The following is a 27,984-nucleotide window of genomic DNA, read 5'->3' as shown; positions in this document are numbered from 1 at the left end:
ATTATATACTTGTGACATAACAAGTTATTAGACTATTAATATTGGGAATATATTATTAATTAATGTTAGTATTTAATATTAAGAACTAAAAACAATAAAAAATCACTTTGTTCAAAATTTAGATTAGGACTAAAAGTATAAATTAAAAAAATAGAAATAAAAAATACTAAACCTTTCTTTCGATTTTTCTCATCTCTACTACCCTAAACCTACTCAAAATAGGATACACATTTACAATTTTCCTTTTTTCTTAATTCTTCCCAAAGAGATTCTTTAATCGCATATATTAAAAAAATGATTATTTTAATAATAGTATAACAGATAACATCCCCTCATGTTTTAGGACTCACGTAACAAAATTTTCCAAACCCTTTCACCTCCACAGAGCTTCTCACTCTGCATCACCCATTTTTTCCTCTCGCATTCCTTCTACGTACTCTCCCCCAAAGCCAAAACCCATTTCCTCAATCCACCCTTCTTTCACCCCACATCATCAAAATCCTCTCTTCACCCATTTCAATTCCTCCCCCACCCCCCACTCCTCCTTCTTTTCACCTCTCAGATAATATCCACACCATTATCATCTCTAAGAAAAAAAGAAAAAAAAAATAGCAACAATCACATCAACACCATTGATACATTACATATACACCACAATGAAGGTTTCAGTCTCGGGAAAGCTCTTCACAGTAGGGTTGATAAGTTTCTGGTACGCCTCCAACATAGGAGTGTTGCTGCTGAACAAGTACCTTCTGAGCAACCACGGTTTCAGGTACCCTATATTCCTAACACTGTGCCACATGATGGCTTGCTCAATTCTCAGCTACGTTGCCATTGCATGGCTCAAGATGGTGCCCATGCAAACGGTGCGTTCGAGGGTGCAGTTTGTGAAGATATCGTCGCTGGGACTCATATTCTGCTTGTCCGTGGTTGGGGGCAACATCTCCCTCCGCTACCTACCGGTGTCGTTCAACCAGGCCGTCGGCGCTACCACGCCGTTCTTCACGGCGGTGTTCGCCTATTTGATGACCCTCCGGAGGGAGGGTTGGCTCACGTATGTCACACTCCTCCCGGTTGTCGCTGGTGTTATTATTGCTAGTGGGGTATCACTTCTCTCTTACCTCTTTGAATTGAAAAATTATAGATGAATACCCAATATGCTAATGGACTCCAGACGATATACCCAATATGATAAAAGTGGGAGAAAAAAAAATATAGATTTTATAAGTAATGTGATTCGACGTATAAAGAAAAATAGAGAAAAATTAGAAGTGTTTTGTTAAGTGTATAAAAAACATAGGTGTTCATCTATCATCACTTCTTTGAATTTCTTTCTCCTAGAAAGAGGATTAACGTCAAAGGACAAACTATTATTAGCATGTTTGAAAACTCGTTAAGAATAGAAGAATGACATATAGGATGCGGAAGTTATAATTATAAATATTAGCTTCTAAAGCTTACATCTGAAATGTAAAAAATCACTTTTGAAATGTGAAATCAAACGTATTAAGTACTAATTTGCTACCTTCGTACATAAGTTTTATCTAAATTCCAACCTCTTTTTCTCGCATTATTTGGATTGCATGTGATATTTCTAGCATTCATGCAGTCAACTAATCAGAATTGTTGGATGATAATTAGATGGCTCATTTTATCTTGATGAATTAATCCAACATAAAACATGCATCTGAGATGTGAATAACTAGATGTACGAAGGTAGCAAATTAGATGATAATTAGATGCCTCATTATATAGTCCGATTTTCATCCAATGGTATCGATTCATGAGTGTGCTAATGCAAGGAATTCACTTCCGTAAGAGTTGACACTTTCTTATTTTGGTGTTTTGTTTGTGTGTTGTATAATATGCAAGTGAACTATTAAATTGGACTCTGTATATCTTGTTTTCTAAGGTTACGAAATTGTGAAGCATTTGAATAGGGACATGCAATTCTAGTTCTTTGCTTTGGATTTGCCCCTCTTTAACTGTAAGGTTTAGATTTTACAATTACATTATTTATTTTATTAGTTCATGTGTTTTATCAATAGTTATTGATCCTTTAACAAGCACTCCGTATATTATGGGAGTCAAATCCTTTTTTTAAGCCTGTTATAATATTATATACAAGAATGTTGAAGGAAATTCTTGTGCGCTCTTACTAATACAATAATTAAAACACACGAATGTGATGCAGAAATTTGATGATGTGTATGCGGAGTTAATTTGATGATATTTAAGAGGATTTAAGCCGTTGAGTCTATTGCTTTAAGAGTATGTACGACTTTCTTTTGTTTCTTTGAATTTTCTTTTTAAATATGTTCTCTGAATTGGTTTTAGCCTGTTAATTTTCGGAATTGGAGAAATCGTATGCTGGGGATGGTTTTTTCTAATGCTAGATTTGCTAGGTATAAATGTCATTTATGTAGTTGAAAATGAGGTTCTTGCTTGAAGTTACAAGCTATAGTTATTGATTTTTACTATATTTTTCACTTGCATGGATGAAGGGAGAACCGAGTTTTCATCTATTTGGATTCATAATGTGCATCGCAGCTACAGCAGCCAGGGCACTCAAAACAGTGCTTCAAGGGGTCTTGCTGTCTTCTGAAGGGTAATGAGCTCAAACTTTCAAGCCATTGTATTGGAACTCTGCTGATTGAATGAGTGACATTCATATTCCAAATACAGTATCTTTATGATTTTTTGTCCAGGTCAGTACAGAAATGATTTCTTTGGTTTCTCAGGGAAAAGCTCAATTCTATGAACCTTCTTATGTACATGGCACCAGTGGCTGTTGCATTCCTTCTTCCAACTTCAATCATAATGGAGGAAGATGTAATTGGAATCACAATTTCACTTGCTAGAGAGGACTCAAGCATTTTGTGGTTGCTTATGTTCAATTCTGCATTGGCATATTTTGTCAATTTGACCAATTTCTTAGTCACAAAGCACACCAGCGCATTAACACTTCAGGTAATCATCCCTCTTCCTTTCGCCATTGAAATTATATGAATTTTTCAAAGCATTAGTACACCAAGAATGATCATATGTATGGAATAAAAATTTCTTAATAGTAATAGCTACTTATCTTGTCGTTTTCTATTAAGTAGACAATAATGCTATGATTGAATGGAACAATGGAAATATGTCTACTGGAAAGAAGTTTTGCAAAACTGTTTTGTGATGTATAAACACAAAGGTTTATAACTTGATTGAGATCGTATGGTATCTACTTATCACTTCGTTCCATCTGTTCCATTTATCTGAAAGTCTTACACAGGTTATGAAGGTTGCACTGGGTTAAAAAATAAACTACCTAAAAGCTATTTTTTTCACACCCTTCTCTTTTCTTCTTTTCTTACCAGTGTATAATGTGTTCCTGGTTAACAAATTTGTGTGATTGCCTACATACTGCATAAGATAATTAATATTGGCATTACTGAACATCTTTGATAGGAATCAGGAAGTCTGCACACTGTTTCCTTGAACACTAACTGCCACTAATAACATCGAGAATTAGTATTTAGATGAAAATAAGGTGTTTAATTGCAGTCTTTTAACAGAAAGGAAAACAAAAGTAAATGCAGATAGAACAAGCCCTTCAAGAGGCTTGCTCTATTGTGCTCATATCCTAACTCAATACTTGCCTAACTTCTCTCTCACCCTATCCTGAATCCTCCCTTATATTCTTGCCGACCTCCCATGTTAGCAGGTTAGTTACAAAGTTTGTCTTGCTCTTGCCCTTTCATATTTCTCACACAGCCTTCATAAGGAATAACATCCTATATTCTGCTGTTTGTACCCGTGTTACTAGCGTGCACCTGAGTAATAGGAGGGTGCTTAACAGTCTTGCAGACCATAAATTCATTTTGTATTAAAGCTTCGAATTGAAGGGTTCCCTGTATTAAAAGTTTCTGTCGGCATATTAGTATAGAATAACTTGAATTGCATGGTCTGTTTGTTATACACTATTGTTAACATTAACAACTATGACCTTGTGTTGTTTGGTGTTCCTGCATAAACTCATTTTACATCAATGCTATTCGGAATTTGAGCACATTAATGTATTCGCTGGTTTGTTTGAGGTGATAATATAATTTAGTGATATTTTCAATAACATCTAACCCCATGCATTTTTTGTTAATATCGTACATCGTTAACTTTAAGTCATAAATACTGTGCCAGGTGCTAGGAAATGCAAAGGGAGCTGTGGCAGTTGTTATCTCCATTTTGATATTCCGAAATCCTGTATCAGTGACTGGAATGTGTGGATATTCTCTCACAGTCATTGGAGTCATCCTATATAGTGAAGCCAAGAAACGGGGTAAATAAAAGTGAAAAATGCATCCATTGACTCTTAAAACTGCTGATGCAACTATAGGAAAGATTTAATCTTCTGATTCATTGAAAGTATAAAAATTTTGCCCCTTCAGCCAAAGTTCAATCGTATTTAGTCAAATTTTTTAAGAAAAAGTTGGAAAGTATTTTGCCTTAGCAATCATCAGCAGTGAAGTGAATCAGCCTATGGGCGAAGTTAGTGCTCGGGCTTGAAATGTGTAGGAATCAGTGGACTGGAGAAAGAACTTAATTTGTTGTAGCATTTGCCTTCGTTCTTTTAACTCTTGTATGATATTTTGACCTATAAGGGATGCTGACGCAATTTTGGTGAAATGAGCAATTTGCCTCAATTTAATATTTATTTAAGCAGTACTATTATATGGTTAACTCAAGGTTTCTACTTACATGCAGTATTTTGTTATGAAGTTGTTCCAGTTCACAAAAAATAAAATCACATCAACAAGAAAAATGCACACCAATTGTTTCACATTGTTCTAAACAATAAACAATAAATTCAGGAGAAAATAAGGTGGCAGGAAACTAATACACATAAGAAATCCACAAAATGCCAATTCGTTGCTCACAAGGTTAAAATATCTTCAAAGATGTATAACAAAAACAAGTTCAAAAGGCATTAAAATCCTAATATCCTAACCCAACATCTAATAGGTAGATTAAACTTGAGGTTTCGTATCTTCTTCATCCTCTTCTATCTTGGGAGCCAAATAGAACCGCACATAACCCATCTCAGCAATCTTATACTCGACTACAACTGGCAGCTCATTTGACAGACTAATGGTAACTGTGTTGGACAATGGCGTTGCCTTTGTAAAAGAGTTCATATATCGCAAAGCAAATGTCAAGGACACAGGCTCATTCATCTCAATGACAGTAGCTTCTTCAGGCTGCAATATTAACCAAAAATTACAAGCATGTAAAAATCTCACCACAATGCAATTCAATAATTGACTATTAAGCTAAAAAAATCATAAATGGAACAGAAACTACAAGAAGGAAAACAATATCTCACCTTGTCCACAGAAGTATTCTGCCTGCAAACTATATTGGCAGTTCCAATGTCTCCTTTGGTGGAAAACTTAACACCCTCCTTAGTAATTGAAATGACAACTTCAACATACACAACAAAACACCCAACATTTATCAGCATAAATTTCTCAACAAAACAATCAAACATTAACAAACCACTGAAACAGAGAAGCAAAGCCAATTACCAGTGTCACCAATACTACTGAGATCCTTGCAGATCCTAGCAAACTCAGAGGATGGCATCTTAACAATGGCATGATACTCTGCCTCTGGAATCCCAAGGTGCTCACTGTCAATGTCCATCAGCTTCATCTCAAAATCAGAAATCTTATCTTGTGCTGTAAAACACAACCCCAAAACATAAGTCAAACTAAAATTGCCATAAATAGTAATTATGTTTCTTGACAACATATGAGTACACACCTCAATTAACATTCATTATTTCTATACATCTCTCTAATTTGACACATCACATTACATGTTACATCCATGTTTTTCTCACTTTCACTCCTTTTTCTCTCTAGCTGTCTACTAATGCATCAATTTTCACATTAAAAAAGTTCAAGACTTCAGAACTCAGCCATACAGTACACAAATACTTCCTTGATAAAAGCAACCCCAAAAATCCTGAAATTTGGGAATCTTGAACCAAATAATTGCAGTATAAAGCTAAAAACATCAATGGGTTTGTTAAAAAAAACCATTCTTTATGCAAAACCCATACCATTTCAAAGAGAAAACCTATTTCTTTTAGAGAAAAATAGAAACAATTGTCTCCAGCAAGTAATTGAAAATCGAAGTACAAATGAAACAGTGCGTGACTGGTTTCGATTCAAGAACACACATCTCGGTAGTTTTTCATGTCAAATTAATAAAAAAAAAGTCAAAACATGTTATATCTACTTCACGCACAAGAAAACACAACGATAATTATAAAAACAGAACAAATAGCACTAAACAAAAACAAAAACCTAAAACATCAAATTCGGCAACAAATTCAAAAATTAAAATGAATGTTCAAGAAAAGGGGAACGTACTAGGGCTTTCGAACATGAAAGTGACGGTGTCGCTGCCGTCGTCGGCCTTGATGGTTATGATGTCGTCATTGCCGGCGCACTTGAGCATCTTGGCCATGTTGTTGAGGTTCATGCCCATGGAGGTATTGCGGTCGCAGCGGTAGTGCTCAAAGCCCTCGGACCGGAGGAGGAGCGCAACGAGGGCGACGTGGCTGGAATCCATGGCCTGGAGGGAGAACCCGGTGGAGGAGCAGTCGAAGTTCGCGTCGTTTACGAGCTCCTTGATCGATTCCAGAACCTTCTTCAGAAGGGAACCTTGCACGAGACGGAGTTCCAACATCGTAACGATCGGAGAAGAAGACTTTTTGTGACGACGAGAGGAGTTAGGTTAGGGTTTGAGCGGATATTGAAATTGAAATGGAAATGAGAGGGAAGGGGGGTTTATATAGGGGAAGGTTCTGGAAGCAGTTGGCGGGATTTGGGGGGAAATAATTCAGTTCCCACCATGAGGTTTTGTGGAATGTGTGGAGGGAACGGAAAAATATTTAATTTTTTATTTTCTTTGTCTTTTTACGATTATTATAATTAGAGCAGTTGATTGTAACCAAAAAATAATTAGATTGAAACACAAAAATCAAAATCAAATAAATTAATCTAAACTCATTCATTATTTTATATATATATATTAATTATGACTTACTATATTAACTATATGAAACAACTTAATAGAAACATAAGACAACCAATCTAAAACGTCACAAATCCTCAGCTCTGGGATGCTCTCAATGTCAAGGAACATGTACAAGGTGTATGTGTGACCCGTGCAAATCGTATATTAAGAAGAAGAATTTAATTTCATTTTTTCAGTATTATTGATTGGTTAAGATATTGTGAATGGAGTTTTCTCAATCACTATTCTTGAAACAACTTATATTTTTGCCTAGACCCCTAATTGGAGTTCAAGATGGGTTGTTGCTTCTTGCAACTTTTCAGAATGTATTTTTTTACCCTTCGAATTAACCATTTCAGAAGCTAAAAGTGTAACTAATCCAAAAGGTAATTTTACATTCTTTGAACAACCCAGAAGTAAAAAAAGGGTATAGGAAGCAAAATTTAGGTACAGGAAGCAACAGCCTCAACAATGTGGGTTTGAACTTTGAACGCGGAAATAAAGGCCTAATATAAGCCCACAACCATAGTCCCAATATAATTGGGTTCATCTACTAAGTCTTTACTGGGCGTACATGTTTCTTCTTTTATTTTTTTTGTCGTATTATTGACTTGTTGAATGTTGGTTATGGATGTTTAAATTAAGTTTGTCTCTTTCTTATTCTTCTGCATTGTTTGAGAACCGTAAAACCCGAGATTACATTCAAGACAACAATTATTTCCATGTTAAATCTGTCTTTATTAAAGTCACTAATACTTTTTTTTGATAAGTAACTTAATATATACATATTTTGAATAAAACTTAATTCACTTAAATATAAGATGAACACGACTCATGATATAACTTATTAGAGATTTGGCCATTTGGAGATGAGACGTATTTTTACAAAGTAGCAATATAAATTTTTACCAGAAAAAACTCAAAAATCAATCGGGTTCAAAACATTATAATTCTCACTAGAATATATAAAACTTAAAAAAAAAAAAAAAAAAGGTCACCATAACGTGACAGTTGTCAACAACTATCACTATTATTTTGGCCATGTAACGTCGATATTTTCATTAAGGGGGTAGCTTTCTTATTACTGCATCTGCATCTCATGATTCACATCAATTTCTCCCTTCGTACCATTTTATCTCGGGTCTGAACGAAAATTTGGAGTGTGAAAGTATCGCAATTAACACTGCACACAACAACTATATAACTCGTTTGAAGGAGAGTTTTGGATTTAACAGAAAGTGGTTGCTTGCGTTAATGCTACTACTCTCCTTCAGCTTCTTAATCACTCACTCAATCCTTTCTTCTTCTTCTTCTTCCCAGAGTCAACAATGTCAGATCCCAACCAGATTTCGTTCGCTCAAGCCTTCTTTTGCAGCGCTTTCGCCGCCTGTTTCGCCGAGGTAACCTTCCTTCTCTTCCTGGTTCCTTTCGTTTGATTTCGATTTCGATTCAGCATTCGGAATAAAGCTTCTCGCATATTTGATTTTGTTGGATAGAAAACTGAATCGTACTGTTTGAAACCGAAGGAAAGATAATTGAGGACTCAGTTGTGTGTAGAAATTGTGAAATGGAAAATTGTGTGTTATTCACTTTGCAATATGCATTATATGTAATATATAATGTTCATTGTTGTATTTAGTTTGAGAAAATAGTGTAAAGTGTTTTTACACGGGGATCCGATAAACTTTCATTTTTAGTAAGTTGACTTTTACAATAATTATTTTAAAAGTTATATCAACAATTATTTTTCATTAGTTGACAGTGTGAATTTTTTTCAATGACAATGTATTGAAAAAATTGTGAAGTAAAATTTTGAGCTGGCATATTAGGATATGTTAACCAAGGATCTAGCTCAATTGGTTGAGGAAAGTGCCTGAGTTGTTGTAAACCCCTTGGCACCTGTTTTCCAATCACACAAAAAAAAAATCACATGAACACTGCGATTCTTAAATCTTAATACTTAGAAACAAGCATTTTTGGGGAAAGAATATAGGGATCCAAGTGAACAAAGAGAGGTTACGGACTGGTCCACTTATACCTATCGTTGTTGATCCTTGATGCTCTCTTATCATACAGACAGATTGTCATGACTAGTTACCTGACCCAATCTCTTAGTTTCTATGTGTTTCTTTTGCAATAGCTTTGTACTTTGCTTTTCCTCCTTAATGAAATTTCTTTTTTCTATATAAGAAAGAGAATAATATGTGCACCAATAGTATAAAGTTTTTACACTGCCAACTAAGCATAAACTCTCTTGTATGGTAAGTTTATTGACTTTGATAATAACTATCTTGAACTTAATAGGCATATAAAGGATGATTTCTAATTGGTTGACAATGTAGTTTGTTTACACTTACCATGCATACCTATTAAACTCTAAAAAAAGCTAGTTATCATGCTTCAAATTTCTCTACATGTTTCATTTCTGCTTTTTTAAAGTTAGATTATTGATAAATGAATTCCTTTATGTCAATATTCTATCCCAAGTCTTCTATAGAACTTTAAGCTAGAAACGTGTCTGTCAGAAAGTAATTCTAATAATTCCTTTGTGCTTGGGTTTTGTGTAGTTTTGTACCATTCCTCTGGACACCGCTAAGGTCAGGCTTCAACTCCAAAAGAAGGTAGGGGTTGATGAGGGAGTGGGTTTACCTAAATACAAGGGCTTGCTGGGCACAGTTAAGACCATTGCTAGAGAAGAGGGTATATCAGCCCTGTGGAAAGGCATTGTTCCTGGTTTACACCGCCAATGTTTATATGGGGGCTTAAGAATTGGGTTATATGATCCTGTGAGTATAAATATCTAACTTTCATTGAATAAGACTGTCATTGGAAGAACATGGGTTGCACATTTGAACTGAATCATGAACAGGTGAAAACATTTCTCGTTGGTAGTGCATTTGTTGGAGAGGTTCCGTTGTACCATATGATACTGGCTGCTCTGCTGACTGGTGAGTACTTCTGAACAGTTCTGTTTCTTCAGATTGCGTGGCATTCATTGACCTTCTCACCTTTGTGTGGAAATTAGCCTCCTCCCTGGTTTCAATGGGACAAAAAAGTCATTATAATTTAAAAGGAAAATAATGCTTGAATTATGTTCATTTCCCCCATTTACATGAAAATTAAAACTTTAGCTGTGTTTTTATATATTTGTTATTTATCAAGCAACTTCCTCATCTTGATATTGTAGCACAAGACTTTATCATAAATGTGAAATAGTAACTGCATATTGTAAATTTAGACTTAATGACTTTACATTCTTATAATAGAAGTTGAAAAAAGAAAAACCTTGTAAATTGGAGGTATGGGAAATGCTAATAAGCAAGGAAATTAAGAAGGGAATTAATTAGATTTGTCTTTCTTTTAACAATAAGATTTAAATGCTCACAAGTTGTATTTTCCTTCTAAATAAAGAGAGTGGTTCCTTATCCAATTCAAGGTGTGGAGAATTCTACTTCTACACAAAGGTGAGGAACTTAGCATTCCCCATAGATATAATATATGTATGTTTTGTATTATATTATATGTCATAGTCATTGACTCACTTTTTTGAACTTGTGATAGGTGCTTTGGCAATCACAATTGCTAATCCGACTGATCTAGTCAAAGTTAGGCTTCAAGCTGAAGGTCAATTGCCATCTGGGGTACCTAGGCGTTATTCTGGCGCTATAGATGCATATTTAACTATACTGAGACAAGTAAGCCTTTCTTATAGTTATTTTGGTCTTCGTTTCTCTCTATATGTTGAAAATATAGTAATATACTAATCGAGTCTAATTCTCTCTATATTTTTTTTGTTAAACTAGGAAGGGATAGGGGCCTTGTGGACTGGTCTTGGGCCCAATATAGCTAGGAACGCAATTATAAATGCTGCTGAATTAGCAAGCTATGATAAAGTGAAACGGGTAATCACATTATAGGGTATTCTAAATTGGATTTTTCCTATAATTCGAATTACATCCTTACATAAACTTTAATTGCAATGCTGCTCTGATTCTTTATACTTATGCAGACGATTTTGAAAATTCCAGGGTTCATGGACAATGTCTATACTCACCTACTTGCTGGCTTAGGTGCAGGTCTTTTTGCTGTCTTTATTGGTTCTCCTGTTGATGTGGTAGGTGCTACCCTAGCCCCCTTTCCTCTCCCCTTTTTGGTTTGTCTGCAGTCTACACTTATGCTTGAGTAGAACATATCATCGATATCAATGATAGTCCTGTTTATAAATGAAAAGAGACAGAAAAAAGGAAATTATAAGTAACTTGGAATTGTGAAATTCGAGAACTATTGTAAGTTTCCTAAACAATATTGGTGAAATTCCTATGAATAAGCACATTCTACTTTTATGAATCAAGGGTTGACTTATATCCATGCTCATAATTCTCCAGGTGAAATCCAGGATGATGGGGGATTCAACCTACAAAAGCACATTTGACTGCTTTCTCAAGACTTTGCTTAATGAGGTTTGTGAATTTCTTTATTTGATTTGGTCATTGATATTATAATTGGTGTTTAAAATCTAGAAACCTAGGGAAATTGAAAGATTTCTTACAATAGTTAGCACCTTTTTGTTGCTATTTTTTTAATTTTGATTTTTTAATTTGGTTGTCTATATTGTTTTATATATGTCCCTGGTAAAGACATTAATTATATGATGTGACATGGGAGACCGGACACAAAAATTTTAGTGCATAGTTAAAGAGGCTATTGAGCAGCGCACTTAATCCCCCAACAATGAATATTGCTTTTCATACTTACTGCAAGCTTTGTTGTTCTGATCCTTGAACAAACTGAAAATATTTTTAACAGTTGCCACGAGGTTTTTAGTTCGATAAACAAGTTAATATGAAGGTCTGCATAAAGTTTATCTTTTTATCTGTACAGCTTGAACTCATATCATAAATGTATTGCAGGGATTTTTGGCCTTCTATAAAGGTTTCCTACCTAATTTTGGTCGAGTGGGAATCTGGAATGTAATTTTGTTTCTTACCCTTGAACAAGTAAGATATACATCTTATCTTGGCTATGCTGTTTGTGTTATCTTTATATTCTTATGTAATTTATATATCGTATTACACCTAGTTAACCTCTTACAAAATGTCCTGCTTAAATGTTTAAGCCACTTGTAATATGTTCAATTACACTGCTAGCAAATTGTACTTAGTCTAATCAATATTTTAAATGTTTTTTTCCTTCTGCTTCAGCTTTTACTATTACATGTCTTGTAGAGAAAATAGCTTTCTGTAACTTATTTTTTCACCTTGATCAGAATCAAATAAGTAGAGCTTTTGTGTGAAACTTGTTATAGCCAAGTAGAATGATCCTGTTTCAAACCAAGGGTGGATACACTCGTACTTTTTCACTTAACATGCTGTCATGCTTTCTTACTTCAGAGAATCCAAATTACAATTCTAGACCCACCTTGGGTGTAGACATCTGTGAATTTTCCCGTAAAATTGACCTTGTAAATTACAAAAGATACTTTTGCTTTCTTACTATATGAAACTGCTTGTCAATATTAAAAGTGTTACTTATTCATGTGACAGGCAAAGAGAGCTGTAAGAGGATAATTCTTGTTTCTATTCATGATTAAGATTCACCAAGCAGATATAGTGTTCTTTCTCCGGTGATTGCTATCAGATGAACAACAGATTTGTTAGAGGAGAAAGGTGGTTGGTCTTTCTACATTTACTTCTGCCGTGTGGATGGACGTCACGCTTCATATATTCTTAGTCGAAGAATAAACAGTCAAATTAGCTTTGTCTCCTACTTGTGCTATGTGGACGCCACAATTCAAACATTCTTAGCCACAATGAACAGACCATGAAAATTACATTTACTTGAAAGGCATTCACTGTGCTGGATTGAATAGACAAATGTTTTTCTGGGAAATAAGTTGCGTATTTCCCGGCTCATTGAATAGACAAATGAAATGAAACATGTATGAATACTTAAGAGTAATAGGGTCTATTGTCATTTTAGAATGAATATTGAATTTTGTTGGTTCCATGCAAGAACCCAGATAATCTTGGCCTTAGGGATTATAATAATTATCCTTCCTCTCGTTTGCAAGTCAATAATTTGGAGAGATTCAAAAAAATAGCTTGCTAATATAGATTTGGGAATGGACTATGTCACAGTCACTTCAAGGTCAGATTCAATCACCTGGAAATCAATAAACTAGCCTAAGGATTTTTCATATTACATCAACAGCCCAGTAATCCTGCTAGGCAAATATTTGGATCACTCATCACTCAAATCAGTTTCTTTAAAACATGACTAACTAAAGAGTAATTCTATTTGCACCCTCTTTATTCTCTTCACATTCCCCTACTTTTTTTTTGTTTTTTTGTTTTTTTCCATTTTGGAAATTAGTCTCTAGTATTCTAGAAACTAATTTATGGAATGAAAAATAAGTGAGAGGGTGGAACCAGAGAAATAAAGTGGTGCAAAAAGAATTTCCCCTCAGAAAAACTTTATGTTCTGGCTATCAAATAAACTCTGGCCTTTATAACAGAACCATTCCCAAGCTTAAATCCAGGGCTAACTGGAAACCCTACAACCTGACCAGCCGGCACTCGGCCGCCTGAAAATTTCACTACACTGTCCATATACTGGGGATGGAACTCAGCTCCACGGCTTGCCTCAAACTGACTTGGTGCAGGGTTCAACGAGAATGCCAGTAAATGAAGCAACCACACTGTCTTGGCCACCCCTAGAAACTCATTGTAGAACTCACTCCTGGGGTGGTTCCCTGCTTGGACATGACTGTGCTGCTCCAAGTTCCCAAACAAGGACTCCTCCATCTTGGGATGGACAATGGCAAGGTACTTCTTGGAACAGAATTTGCCAAAATGACATGTTGGCAAGATTCCAAGAAGCTCAGTTGGATCCATGGACTTCATGTCACGGTACTGAGTGAAGCAATCGCGGCGAAACTGGTCGGGGTTGAGGAGCGAGGAGAGGCTTCCGTCCATGTAGAAAGTCTCGTGGTCAAACCCTTGGAAGATTTTCCTGGATATGTAGGATTCAAGGGCATACTTGGCATGGTAAGCCGAGACAATGGATGTGGTTGAAGAAGTGTTATGGAATTTATCAGTGGAGGCGGTAGCAGCTTCAATGGAACGAACTGCAGCTGTTATGTCCCAATGTGCATTGTGCATGAGAGACAGAAGCAGAGATGTGAAAGACTTTGAGGATTCTCTCACTTGCATCATCGTTGCTTCAAAGAGTTCAGGGGTTGGTACTGCTGCCATTGCTGCAGATAGAATTTCACAAATTTGGAGAATGAGATCCTCCATTCATTTTCTCTTCTAGCAAGTCTTAATGTTTGTTTCGGCCAGAATTTACAAAATTGACTTTGTCAGATTGATTTCACAAATTTGGATATTTTTACTCTAAAAGCAAGTTTGATCTAAAACACTGTAAATTTTGCAACCTAATGCAAAAACTACTTCTATTCTATCACTTAAAATCAAGTTTTGGCATGTTTGGATTCACGTTAGATGATCCAAAATTACATTAAAATATCAACTAATATGATTTTGAGTAAAATTTCACATATTTGGTTCTATGCCAAGAAATTAATTTTGGATTCAGAATTGAAGTACCTCAAGGTAGCTCTACATTGAATGAAAAAAATTATATTGAGTTTCACTACTAATTAGCTTTTTGAAAGAAAAAAAGAAAAAAAAAATCCCAACATAAATCATGTCATTTGAAAATCAGTTTTACAAACTTTCATCTAAAAATACTAAAATCAGGTTTGAGACAAAATTATTTCTCATACTTCACAGTTCACACTTCAACCAAACACACACTTAACTATGGTTTAGCTTGAAGGAGCTTCTGAAACCCAAAACCACGCAATGCAGGAGTTTCCCAAAAGCCAAACCATTCACATCCAAGAATCAATTCGAACAAAAGTCATACACTTCTCTACTTTATTTTGAATTAAACACACTTCCAAGTTCAAAGCAACAAAATAAAACAAAAAGAGACTTTCCACTTTCCTTTTCTAATTTTTCTGAATATTCCATCCATCTGAATCTAAATACCACAATTTCATTAAAAAAGAAGAAGCATCTCTTCGGTTAAATAAAATAAAAAGTAAGTAGCATATTGAAAAATGTACCTTGAATTCCCAGTTTCCTCTTAGACAGAGACCTCCCAGGCTTCTTTTCAGCACTTCCATTAGTAGTGAGAGCAACAGCACTATCAAGCTTCTCCCTCAGATTCTTCACCTCCAAATCCTTCACCTTCACCTCCTTCTTCAGCTCCTCCACCACCGCCTCGTACGGTGCCACTACCTCCCTCACCGACGCCACCCCATCGCGGCCGCCGCCACCTCTTCTCCTGCCCTTCTTCCTCCCGCCGCCGCCGCCGCTCCGCCGGAACCTCTCCCTGAGCACGGCGAGCTTCCGAAGCTCCGCCACCACCGCCACGTCAGCAGCTCGCATCCTCTCCGGGTCCCACGGCGAATGCGCCTCCTGAAGCCTCACGTAAGCCCTCTTCATCGACGACACCGTGTCGAACACTTCCTCCATCAGCACCTCCATCTGTTTTACTTTGAAAGCCTTCAAGGGCCCCAACATTCTCTCTTCCTCCTCGTACTCCTCGTTCTCTTCCTCCTCGTACTCCTCGTCATTCTCTACTTCTTCCTCGGACTCGTAGGGCGAGTTGTCGTCTTCCTTGGCGGCGGCGGTGGCGAGGGGGTGGAGGAGGCAGGAGGCGGTGACCCTTTGGATCAGATCCGAGAAATTCGAGACCTTTCTCGTCATTGGTCTTGTCTTGAGATGCGTTGTGTTGTGTGTGAGAGAAAAGAGTGAAGCTCAGAAATGGTGGCAAGTGAATGTGCAAGTGGGACCAGACCAGTGTGACTCAATAATAGTGCCATAAAAAATTTAGTAATGCATATTGGGAATACGTGTTGTGTGTGTTTGCGAGAATGTGACTTGCTGGATTCTGCCAACAGTGTCAGAGACCACCTACAAAGGCTTCTCTCATAGATATGCAATGTAAATAATTATTGAATGATTTTTATATTCTTTCTTGATATATAAAAGACATCTTTTTTTAAAAATACATAATGTTAATTTCTTATTATGTTTTCAATTTTTCATACAAGATGATAAAAGTTTCCTTTCTTATGAACTACTAGTAGTTACCTAACTATCAAATGGGATATAGGTGAGAATGTGTAAAATTGAATGAGCTATAACTACGCCGTATACAAGAGGTAATGTACATATATCTATTTGAATATATTTTCTGATTTTCACATATTTAGTTTTATTTGAACAAGAATTTTAAAGAAAAATTTAGAATTAATTCTAGATTAAATTAATTTTAAATAATTTTTATGTTAAATTCAAAATTTTATAATAAATTTTATTCCTAACTTAATATTATAATAAAACATCTTAATCTAAACCATATCACCTCAAAATTAATTTTAATTTTTAATATCTTCCTCCGAATACATACTGATAATAATTGGGAATTAAATAGTACTGGTGTTGAGGTCCAGTTTTTAAGAAGAGGGGGAATGGGCACTAGGGAGGGACTACTAAAATGAGAAAAGAAAACATGAAAAGATAAAGCAATGGCTTGGTAAGGTAACACTAGGGAGTAGGGACTACAATGTAAGGAGAAAGAGAGAGATGGTTGACCTGTTGCCGGAGTAATGTGGCGGCGTGCTGCGGCTGACGGTGGCAGTTGTTAGAGTGGGGGTGGTTGTGTTCTGCAATTAATGTGGTGGTGACAATGTATGGATGGAATGGAAAAAGTGGAGCTGATTGGGATTGGGTTAGTAATTGCTTGTAGTGAGAGCATGTGATGAGATAAGGAAATGCAGACAACTGTGTTGTGTGGAGACAGAAGAGGACATTCTTAGTGTAATATCCTTTGGCTGTTACCCAAGAGTTTCTCATTGTTAATTGTTTGTTATGCATAAAATATAGGTCAAATATATAATTTTTGGACTTTTATATGTGGAAAAGAACAAAGAAAAATGTTATAAAATTTATATTTTCCTATTTAATGATAAAAACGGAACATGAAAAGTTCAATAAAAAAATACAGAAAATATATATAACAATATTCATACCAGTGGAAAAGGGGCATATTCTCTCTATATATATTGAAAAAAGTTAAAAGACAAATGAAAAGTTAAGAGAATAGCTGTTGATAATGGTTACAAAATTAAAGGAAAAATAAATGAAAAAAAAATCATCTCAACCAATAATTATGGAAGTTAAAGAATTGAAGGATAACAAATTATTGATGTAATGATGTAAGATAATGTTGTATTTACATATAAAATAATAATAATAATTTGTATTTTGATTTTTTTATGGAAAATTTTCTTAACAACAAGAGATAGTAAGCAAATTAGTTTCTAACCTTAGACTAAAAAAAAGATAATTCAATTGAGGGATAAAGAATTGTGTGTTAGTGTGCATTTGGGTTTGCCCGAGAGCCACCCACATAATCTCTGCGGTCTTCATGGTATATGAGCTTTAATTTTATGAATCTATTTAAATTGTGGGTTTTTTATCTTGGCTTGTTTAACTTGTGGGTTAAACAGGTTTGACTGTGGGTCTCGTAGAAAAATCATAGGTTTTTCATGTCTTAATTAAAAAATATTTTTTTATTTAGTAAAAGTAAAATCAAAATAAAAACTAGACTAACCAAAAAAAAAGAAAGAATAGGAGCCGTTCTACTTCAAATTAGATACATTTCAAAATAGCCAACACCAAACTAAAATATATAAATAAAACTTCTCAGACCTGCATTGATTAATTGAACTATAAAATGATAATAAAAGGATTTTTAATTTAATTTTTAGTCACTTTTTTAATTTGATGTTTTTAGACGACTGTTTATAAAAGGATTTGTAAATAACTTTTAGATTTTTAAAATTTGTTTTTTTAATTTTTTTGGTAGATGCAGGCATACTTGTTTAGTCCACGGGCTCGCTAAAACAAAGCTCGTTTGATTACGGGCCTCGCAGAACGAGCTACTTGAGTCCGCAGGTTTTTGGGTGTTGCTAGGTGCAGAAGGCATATTGTTTCTGCACCCAGCATAGAAAGTGAATTTCTTAAAATGTCCTTCATGTATGAGTTATATATACGAATCACTTGATCCGTGTGAGTGATATGAATCACTTGATCTATAAGTGTTAGCATGAAGCATTAACCAACTAAATTAATAGGTTAATTATGATATAAAATAAATAATATTGTTATATATAACAGTAAAAATTTTAATATATATTTAATACAAATGTAAATTTAAATAATAAATTTTGTGACAATTAATTTTAATATAACTCATACGAATTATATAATTCGTATATTTTTTATATAAATAAAAAATATTTACTATTAAAAAAATTATTAATAAATTAAAAAAAACATATGAATTAACTAATTGTATAACACACAAATATTTTCTTGTTCTTAAATATAATAAAATTTTAACTAATTTTACCTCATTTAATATTATTATCTTTAAAACAATCTTTATTTAATTCAAATTTTAGTACAAATAACTCATTTTATTCTTAATATTAAATTTCAATAAAAAAATAAATCAAATAAAAGTTTAATTTTTAATTAAAATTAGTTTAATTAAATATAATTAACTACTTTTTAATTATGCCGATTTATTTTCTTTTATTTGAGATAAGATAAAGATGTTATTATGGTTACAACCAACCGACCCTATTCACTACATTTACAGGACTTTTCATGAATTTTGTGGTTAATTATTACAAGGTAACTGGTTAACTTTATTTCTCCCTAAACGTGTAGGAAAGTTGGCCTTGTCTAGCATGAAACCCAAATGGATAAGATTTCCTAGATATTTTGCATGGAAAAAGGGTCTCAAAGGGATATTTTTGAGGACGTACCAACTTGAAGAAATGTCAGCTCCAAAAATATCTGCCAGAGCCACCAACTCTTACAAATACACATCCCATTGAACAAGTTTTCATTGCACAACAAAAGGTAGGTGAGGAAAACTTTGGACAAAAAATGGAGTGCTACACAAGGCCAAACAGGAGTGACATCCACCTCTCAGCAGAGGAAGAAGCCACCATAGAAGCAAAGACCAGAGAGTACTTTGATGGAGTCGCACCACAACGCCACACAAAGCCTCAACGAAGTGACTATTCAGCTCAATATGTCGATGCTTTCTCCAATGCCCATCACTCTTCTTTAACTATACCAGAATTAACACAATTCCAACTCCTCCAGAATGATCCCCAAGAGAAGGTTGGTTCCTAATATCATCTCTAATTTTTTCTTCTTCATAATTTCACTTTTATAGAATAATAACAAAAGAAGTAATAAAAAATGAAAATTGCGTCCCGTCCTAACCGTTGGACTACAAACGCTTGTCATGTTACTTAGCATTACTTTTTGAACTTAATATAAAAATAATCTTGAATAAGTACCCAGATTATTAGTTATCTGATTCACTTCTGATTTTGAGACTTTGAGTTATACAAATTATGTTTTTCTTTTAAATAACCTTCGTATGGGCTAGATCTGTTATTTATTTAACAAAAGGGTTGACGTAGTGGTAAGATCTCATTGTGTTCAGATGTGGAATAACTCATTTAACAGCAGAATTTTTCTTAGACTAACAACAGTTACACACCGTGTTCTGACCCAAAAAAAAAAAAAGATCTGTTATTTATTTATAAGCTAAGATATTATGTATAGACTTTAATTTTGATTTCATTGAATCCTTTTACTCCTGTAATTGTATTCAGAAATTGGTGTACAATGGAAGTCAAGTACCGGAAGAATTTGTGGAAACAGAGTATTACCAAGATCTCAACAGCGTGGACAAACACCACCATACGGTATTCAGTTCAATCCTACTTGCATGCATTCTTCTCAAAATATTTGATGTGTCTCGCAAATACATATCTGCATTAATTTATATACTCGTTTCATTGAATTTGATTGCAAAATATTGAAACCATGTGTCCTTGTAATGAAGACTTTATATTCAACAGGTTACCTAGGCTTGTGTTTAGCATTTACAAATTAGATTTGGCTCTTTCTCCTTATTTATTAGCATGACAATGTCATGTGTTAAATAAACAAGATAGAAAAGCAAAAGTAATAGACATTTATAATAGATAATTTTTATATTAGTAATATGATAGCATCTAAATCCTTTTACAAAAAATCATAGGCGTTACATGAATGAAAATTGTTTCTGAGAGAATATTGTATGGTTTTTAACCATGAGAAAATGATAGAGAAAGGCCAAAAAGGATGGAGAAAGAAATTGTTGCGGGGAATATAATAGTAAATAAACATTTTTGAGAATTTGTTCTTTCACTGAGTTCATTGAGATTTTGTGATACATGTAATCGACCCCGTACAATAAAATAAGATTTTTGTTGTTAAAATAAGACTTTTGTTGTTATAGATACAGAAGAAAAAAATAAATGAAAAAAATAATTATATAATGCAATATCAATTATTTATGTTAAGCAATTCATGAATGTGTCATCCACAGACTGGAACAGGATTTATCAAAGTAGAGAAAAATGGAAATGACTTTCACATAGAACCAGATAATGACACTGGTTGCCATCACTCTTGCAAGGGCAATCCAGCAACCAATGATTGGGTTCCTGCTCCTTCCACTGAGGTACCATACCATATATATTAATTTAAAATTTTTCTCTTTTACTGAAAACAGAGTATATCATCTTTGTGTTTTTCAGAAAATTTTGCTGACATGAATACATTTCAGGTGGGTTTCAATTCAGGCAAACCTAACAGGAGTGACAACTAGAAATGGAGGAGTGGCTACATGAAGATATCAATATCTCAGCTTCTTTTCAGATTGTGTGGATTCCATGTGTTGTTTAAAATTACAATCCAAATATATATATATATATATATATATATATATATATATTTAAATAAAAAAAACCTTGTGATTTGAATTCAAGGTTATTGTGTTTGAAATGTGGTACTAGTTAGCGTTCCATCTTGTATCCTTGATATCTTACATTCCCGGATATGTCATTAATCGCATATGAAGATTATTTAAGCAAATTAGCATTTTAGTGATGCACCATGAATTAAGTTCAAGAATTCCAAGAAAGTGTGACATCAGTCTGACTAAGCTAACAATCCCTCATTGTCATATTGCAGTATTCGATTCCTCATTCTCCCTCTAATATAATATTAGTTATAAAAAAGCACATAATAATAGGAAAAGGAAGATATATAATATCCATTTAATTGACTGCATAGTTATAAAATGATCATAACATGCATGTTGCATAGTTTTCACAAACAAGGCTATTCACCTTACATTCACCTTACATTGATCCCACAGATGCACATTTCAAAATATTCATATCCAAACAAAGTAAAACATATAGAATAGCATAGATACTACTAGCAAGTTTTATAATCAAATTTCAACAAATTGTGATACCTAATAGATAAAATAAAACTACAGTTAATTTGTTCATAGATCAGAACAGAATGCACTATCCTCGCAAACAAGTGAACTCATTTCAACTGACATAAGGATATTTGCTTATATGTGTGTTCTAGAAATTAGATCAATATTGGACTGCGAGCAAAATTTCCATGGTTTGAATAGAATATAGAGCAAGAAGTAAAAATTCAGCAAGCAACCAAGACATTTGAACTCCATGTAAATGCACATATTCCACACACAATTTAGATTTTAGATCAATATTCCACATACCAGATCTTCCCCCGAATATATGCTCCAAATTAAACAACTAAATATACATTCTAAGTGAAATGTTTACTATGAACTCTAATTTATAAAACTCCTACTCCAAAATATAAAAAAAAAAAGAGAAAAAAAAAGAAGAATTACCAAGTAAAAAAACAGAGAAAGAAAGAATCACCCATCGGAGGATCTTAAAATATATAAAATAATGTTAAACGTCAATTCAATTTTAGAGTAGAGGGAAGAGAGAGATAGAGAGAAGAAAGAAAAAATAGAGAGAGAAGATGATAAATATAATGTAATATAATGAAGAAGGTAGGGGAGAATAATAAGAAAAATGAGATGAAATGCAAGAAAATGAAGTGTATGTTTATAATTACCCGTCCACATGCACCATTAAGAAATATAATGTAATGTGCTTTAAAAATAACGAGCATCTATATACTCCTGTTGTATCTTTTATCCTTTGAATCAGATACAATGAAATTACTTTTATAATACTCCTCTCCTGTTCTTTGATCTTTATGATGTGTGTGCTCACATCAACTCTTGTATTTTTACTCAATTCTTTAATATAAGAGGACCTTTGACAGGGATAAGTTTTTTTTTATGCTAGAGGATCATGATTTTTAGAAATAGGAATAATAAATTTTGAGAATCATTTGGTGAGAATAAGTAAAATTGATTTGATTGACCATTGAAAGCATTTAAATAGGTTTTCTTAAAATTAAAAAGTTATGTGATATTTTTATTGGTTATTTTAATTATTTATTATATTAATAAAAATATCATATAAAAATAACATGATATTTTTATTATAATAAAAGAAAATTTAAACTTTAAAAAAGAAAGATTTCAGGACCTCAGAAAACTCAAAATTTCTCTTCTATCAAACATCTCCTAAGTGTCTGTGTATTGCATTTTTATACGGAGTACAAGCCTGTTTTTCAATTTGTAAATTACAACGTTGTTTCTTTACACATATGGATGCAAATAAGATATGCAGAGTGTATTAAACAACAAACATGTACACACTGTATATGTTTATAATTATAGACACACTTGAGCAACAAAACTCACCTAAGAAAACATGTACAAATATATCAAACTGCCTTTGTCTCCGTCAGTTTTAGTGTTGGATATGATAGAGCACTGGTACAAAGTATGATATCTCACTCGAAGAGAAGATCCAGAAAAGGCTTGAATTGAACCAAATTAATTAACCCTATGATTTTAGGAATTTTCTTGCTGTATCCAATATTTTTTCAATATACCCGACGGTGAGAAGAAAAAACCAAACATATTCTTACATATAACCACATATGGTTTATAATCCATATGAAGTTTACATTGATAACCTGTTCATATGGATTGGTAAGAAGCTTAGGGCTTATCAATTGGCAATCCATGGATCCCATAGGGATGTGTATCAAATATATTATTAGATCAAAATTTATATATGTAAAAATATATTATTAGATTAAAATTAATTGTTACAAAATTTATTATGTAAAATTATATATGTATTAAATATATATTAATTTTTTTAGTATTATATATAATGATGTTAATTGTTTTTTTAACATAATAGCCTATTAACTTAACTTATTAAAATATTATTCTAATAATACAAAAAGCACAAATTCAAAAACTATGTAATCCATTAACTTTAAACTATTTCATAAAACATATTTTTAACCATGACCTTACATGTTGTTAAAAGAAATTTGAATGAAGTAGGAAAAAGGTTTCATAATTTTATTCCAAAGAGCATGATAAACCCAAACTTTGATCACGCCCAAAGAATCTTCTAATATCACGTCCAAGGCCCCAGAGCATAATCCATTGGTAATGTGTAAGGTGTTCCCAGTCACGACCAAAATAAGAAAAAAAAAATCAGATAATTTTCCCCAAAACCAGTGTAAATTTTGGCATTTCATCAGAGATTTAAAATATATTTAAAAATCCAAATGAATTTTAAGTATTGTTTAACGAATATATATATATATATATATATACACACACACGCATATTATATATCACTTTTGTTGTTATTTAAAAATATTAAATAGTGAAGGCACTTCTTTTTCATTGCACAAAAAATAGCGTAAAAACTTGGCAGAAACTAGAGTTTAAAAACATTAAGTGGAAGCTTCTCTATTTTATCAGAGCCTGGTTTCGATCCAGGGACCTGTGGGTTATGGGCCCACCACGCTTCCGCTGCGCCACTCTGATTGTTGAGATTTGTACTTTAAAATTTAATAACTATTTAATCATTATTTCGTTTAAACTTTCCATTCAATGCAAACACTGCTTAGGAAACACAAATAACAAACATATATATATATATATATATATATATATATATATATATTGAACAATGATTTGGCAAAATCAGAAAAGACTAACGGGAAAATTAAGAGAATTGCAGAAACAGTTTTGTATAATCCCTGGCACTTGGATTTGGCCGTTTATAAATGGAAACTAGGGAAAGTTTGTAGCTTTGGAGGAGCTGGGTTTGTTTTTGTGGTCCTTACAACAAAATTTAGTTTTAAAGTTAACTACAGAAGGTATGGAAGGTCAATGGGACTGCATGGAAATAAGATAAATTTAATGAAATTTTAGCTATGAGGTGAATGATGGAGTTAGAGGTAAAATGTTTTAAGAGTTTCTATTTCGTTATAAGGTTCTGCATGTTGTGTTCCATATTGCAGGTGATAATGCATACATGTTTTTGACATTTTTTTTGGCGGGTGTGATTAGTGATTACTTGAGGGTTTTGAGTTTTTAATTTTGGTCATTAATATAATTTTGTTTATTCGTTTTTGGAAATTCTTTATTTAATATATCTCTTATTCTATTTTCTAATTTTTAAAATGTGATTTTTATGAAACTATTTTTTATTCCTTTAAAATTATCAAAAAATAATTCATTTTTAAGCCCTAGATGGTTTAAAAATGTATTTATTTTGTTAAAATTAGGTATTAATGAATGACCTGTTTTATATATAGATAAGAATACGAGTTTTTTTAAAATATTTTAGTACTCTCCTCACCATATTCGCTCACAAAAACCACCATTGTGCCACCCCTTCACATACCCAAACAACGGCGAAGTGGGTGGCAATCATGGAGTTTCAAAGAAAGTTCTCAAAGGTATGTGTGAGATTGAAGATGCAACGCGCCTAGCCTTAGCACTGTATGGGATTGGAACCGCATTGTTCTGCACCTGTTGAACCACTTTGATTTTGAGTTCTTTTTCTATTTTGTAACAAGGTCTCAAATCAAAGTTGAAATTTCAAAATCAAAGGCTTTCAAAACTAAAACTAGGTTTGATTTTCAAATATTTCAAAACTAAAAACTGTAAACTACCCCGAACTGGGGGCCTTAACTTCTCAATTATGATCAATAGCAAAATCATATTTATCTACACAAATCACGAGTTCAAGAAATTAAATAGTGAAATTCTTATATGCATTTTATGATCCAATTAAAAGTAAAGTCTGATTTTTTTTAAGAAAAAATATATTTTATTCTCTTGAAATCTTGTTTTTAGTTCTTAAAATTTCTTATAATCCAATTTAGTTCCTCCAAGAGCCCACAACATAACTTACCATGACAATCTTCCAATCAATTTGATAACACCCCACAATAATCTCTTGTACCAAAGCACTATATATGAATAAAAATAAGACAAAAACTTAACCAAAAAATGGCATATAAGATGCACAGAATATCATTCCACCCACAAGAGCAACCAAAGCTTGAACCATAGAGAATAAACAACATAAAAAAAGGAAATAAATAATGTTATACCACCACTTGAAAAAGCATCGGGATCCAGCTGAAGACTAGCCTCATATTTGAAAACTTCTGAAGTGTGATGCATGTTTCTTTTGACAAGATAATCATAAATTAAAGGAAATGTTCAAACCTTCAGAAAAAAAAAAGGGAAAAATGATTAAAAATAATAAGAACAAGAATGTGGTGCTTAGGGTGGTGTGAGAGTAGAGAAGAGAACAAAGAGAAAACAACAAGAACAAGAATTCGGAAGAAGAACGAAGGAGGAAAGAGAAAGAGAGAGTTAAATGAGCATTGGCATTGCAAAGAAACGTTTGCTTTCATTAGATTTTAGTGATGAGATAGTGAGAATAGGGAGAGAGTGGAATGTGTAAGTGCAAGGTTCCATGCAGCCAGCAAAGAAACGGTTCTGCTCTTCGCCAGTGAGCGTTACTTCACGGGTGTAGCCAACACTTAAGAGGGAGAAGACTGTAATATTCTTGATAAATATTTTAAGTTGATTTGTAAAAGACTTACAGATCAAGAATTGATTTATATGCATTTAATATTAACATATAAATCAACTTGATTCGTATCAATCTTACGGATCAACTTTATCTATATGATTTACGAACAATCCTCGGGTACACCTATCACAAAATCTAAGGATAACTGGATGCACCTAGCAACACTCTTACTACTTTGAAGAACCCCATTTCTATTGACTATTCACTATTCTCTCACTTACTGTCAGAAGAAGAATATCCTCTCTTTTTTCTTTTTTTCTTTTTTCGAAGTGTCAAACACATTACTTATCCCACATTTTTATTATTAATGTTAAATGAAGGTGATGCTATAATATTGCTTTTAATTTGTTTTCTATTATTTCTTAGCTGTAATTTGATAGAATTTGAAAAATAACGTAAATCTCTTTCATATTTAAAGTGTCAAAATTATAATTTTAAGACTTATTTTTAATATTAATATTAAATGAAGGTGATGCTGTCATATTACTTTTAATATATTTTATATTATTTTTTTAGTTGTACTTTTATAGAATCTGCCGCAGAAATGTTAGTCTCTTTCATATTTAATGAGACTGGATTGTAATTTCAAGACTTCAATAATTTTTAATGATTAATAAGGTCGAGAAAAGGATTAAAGCCTACTAAAAGAAAAATCACATCAGTTGTGAGACTTATATTGCAAATATTTCTCCTGCCAGTGTTATGATAGAACGACACTTTTTCTGCAACACTTTTTATAATATATTTTATGATTTAATAAATATTTCTCTTACCGATGTTACAATTGAAATTTACTTTATAATAAAAATATTTATTTAAAAATACCATTAATATTTCTGTTTTTATTGACGACAGAAAGATGCATCTTTTTTGGTTTTCTTAATAATATTGTTAAACATCTTTACATTAATATTTTTAATTTATACAAATTCTATTATATTATTTTTTTACTATTTAAGGTTATGATAATTATAAAATGCATAAAAAGAAGTTTTTTTATACAAATGCAAAAAATAAGTTTTTTTATCTCTTTCCTACTAAGGTGACATTTATTTTATCAAAATGGATTTTTTTTTCACAAAACCAATTCCTAAAACCTTGGAAGGGTTTTCTGTTTTTAATTTTAAAATTATTAAAAGTTAAACTCAATTTTAGTTTTAAGTGTTGAATTTCAGTTTTTAAAATTTTAGAAGCCCGTTCAATTTTCATGTGCTTTGAGGGACATCACTATGATCATGGTGATACTAGACTATGACGAGGTCTTCACAGTTGCAAACCTCAACACCAGAACCGACCCTCAAGTAATCTACATTGATCCGACCACCTGCACGCTCCATCACTAGACTAGGCCAAGCTAGGGTTTGATTTGTTCAAGTCGCAGGGCGAGGCCTTGGATTTTGTCACCAACGGATTGCAATTTGCCTGCAGGAGCAGGACGCTTGCAAGGGCAATTCTAGGCAATACCATGCAGGGGAATGTGGTGCTGCTCCTCATCACAACGAAACTGGTCGCGAGTGTTCGAATCACGAGAGGTAGGGGCAGATTGATGCACTAGAGAGCAAGAGCAGCAGCACGGCGGAGGGAGAGGACATAAGAGGAAAGGGAGGATTGGGTGTGTGTGCAGCAGCAGTGAGCGGCAATCAACGTGAAGCAACGATGGAGACGACAACGCATGAACAAAGGAGAGATAGAGAGCAGCTTTGTTACGTATAGCCACTTTTAAGAAACAATTGAATATAACTATATAAGTTTACATATATAAAGAGAGAAGGGCGACCAATTGACACGGAAGTATCAAACTTTTACACTTACACCACTTAATACCTTTCATTAAAAAAACAAATTAGCTAATTCAACCGTTAAAT

General features: G+C 33.4%; 5 protein-coding genes and 1 non-coding gene across 7 annotated transcripts; 3 read left to right on the top strand and 3 right to left on the bottom strand.

Moving 5' to 3' along the window:
* Nucleotides 1-544: 544 nt before the first annotated feature.
* Nucleotides 545-4,329, top strand: LOC100788961 (probable sugar phosphate/phosphate translocator At3g11320). The gene is made up of 4 exons (XM_003552923.3): nt 545-1,103; nt 2,505-2,608; nt 2,742-2,970; nt 4,183-4,329. The coding sequence occupies exons 1-4, from the start codon at nt 657-659 to the stop codon at nt 4,327-4,329; spliced, it is 927 nt and encodes a 308-aa protein (XP_003552971.1). The 5' UTR covers nt 545-656.
* A 475-nt stretch (nt 4,330-4,804) lies between these two features.
* Nucleotides 4,805-6,877, bottom strand: LOC100817651 (proliferating cell nuclear antigen). The gene is made up of 4 exons (XM_003551280.5): nt 6,420-6,877; nt 5,568-5,720; nt 5,366-5,463; nt 4,805-5,240 (listed from the first exon to the last, which is right to left on the bottom strand). The coding sequence occupies exons 1-4, from the start codon at nt 6,736-6,738 to the stop codon at nt 5,010-5,012; spliced, it is 801 nt and encodes a 266-aa protein (XP_003551328.1). The 5' UTR covers nt 6,739-6,877; the 3' UTR covers nt 4,805-5,009.
* A 1,253-nt stretch (nt 6,878-8,130) lies between these two features.
* On the top strand, nt 8,131-13,115 carry LOC100816581 (mitochondrial uncoupling protein 2). The gene is made up of 9 exons (XM_003551279.5): nt 8,131-8,468; nt 9,636-9,854; nt 9,938-10,016; nt 10,630-10,763; nt 10,872-10,970; nt 11,078-11,182; nt 11,454-11,528; nt 11,979-12,065; nt 12,612-13,115. Exons 1-9 carry the CDS (start codon nt 8,397-8,399, stop codon nt 12,633-12,635), a joined length of 894 nt encoding a protein of 297 aa, XP_003551327.1. The 5' UTR covers nt 8,131-8,396; the 3' UTR covers nt 12,636-13,115.
* A 40-nt stretch (nt 13,116-13,155) lies between these two features.
* LOC100812857 (protein GRAVITROPIC IN THE LIGHT 1) lies at nt 13,156-16,931 on the bottom strand. 2 transcript variants are annotated; one of them, XM_006602043.4, is made up of 3 exons: nt 16,737-16,927; nt 15,200-15,854; nt 13,156-14,323 (listed from the first exon to the last, which is right to left on the bottom strand). In XM_006602043.4, the coding sequence occupies exons 2-3, from the start codon at nt 15,843-15,845 to the stop codon at nt 13,542-13,544; spliced, it is 1,428 nt and encodes a 475-aa protein (XP_006602106.3). In that variant the 5' UTR covers nt 15,846-15,854; nt 16,737-16,927; the 3' UTR covers nt 13,156-13,541. The 2 variants fall into 2 exon arrangements, with proteins under 2 accessions (XP_006602106.3, XP_003551325.1); XM_003551277.5 differs by having other exon boundaries at nt 15,200-16,931.
* Nucleotides 16,932-19,001: 2,070 nt separating this feature from the next.
* LOC100811254 (uncharacterized) lies at nt 19,002-21,155 on the top strand. Its single transcript, XM_003551276.4, has 4 exons — nt 19,002-19,343; nt 19,847-19,939; nt 20,608-20,742; nt 20,848-21,155. The coding sequence occupies exons 1-4, from the start codon at nt 19,104-19,106 to the stop codon at nt 20,887-20,889; spliced, it is 510 nt and encodes a 169-aa protein (XP_003551324.1). The 5' UTR covers nt 19,002-19,103; the 3' UTR covers nt 20,890-21,155.
* A 2,821-nt stretch (nt 21,156-23,976) lies between these two features.
* Nucleotides 23,977-24,048, bottom strand: TRNAM-CAU (transfer RNA methionine (anticodon CAU)). The gene has a single exon. It is a non-coding gene; the product is annotated as a tRNA-Met (tRNA).
* Between the last annotated feature and the right edge of the window lie 3,936 nt (nt 24,049-27,984).

The sequence above is a fragment of the Glycine max genome, chromosome 18 (assembly GCF_000004515.6).
Source record: "Glycine max cultivar Williams 82 chromosome 18, Glycine_max_v4.0, whole genome shotgun sequence".
In the NCBI taxonomy this organism is placed as follows: domain Eukaryota; kingdom Viridiplantae; phylum Streptophyta; class Magnoliopsida; order Fabales; family Fabaceae; genus Glycine; species Glycine max.
This window is presented reverse-complemented; position numbering and strand designations above follow the sequence as displayed.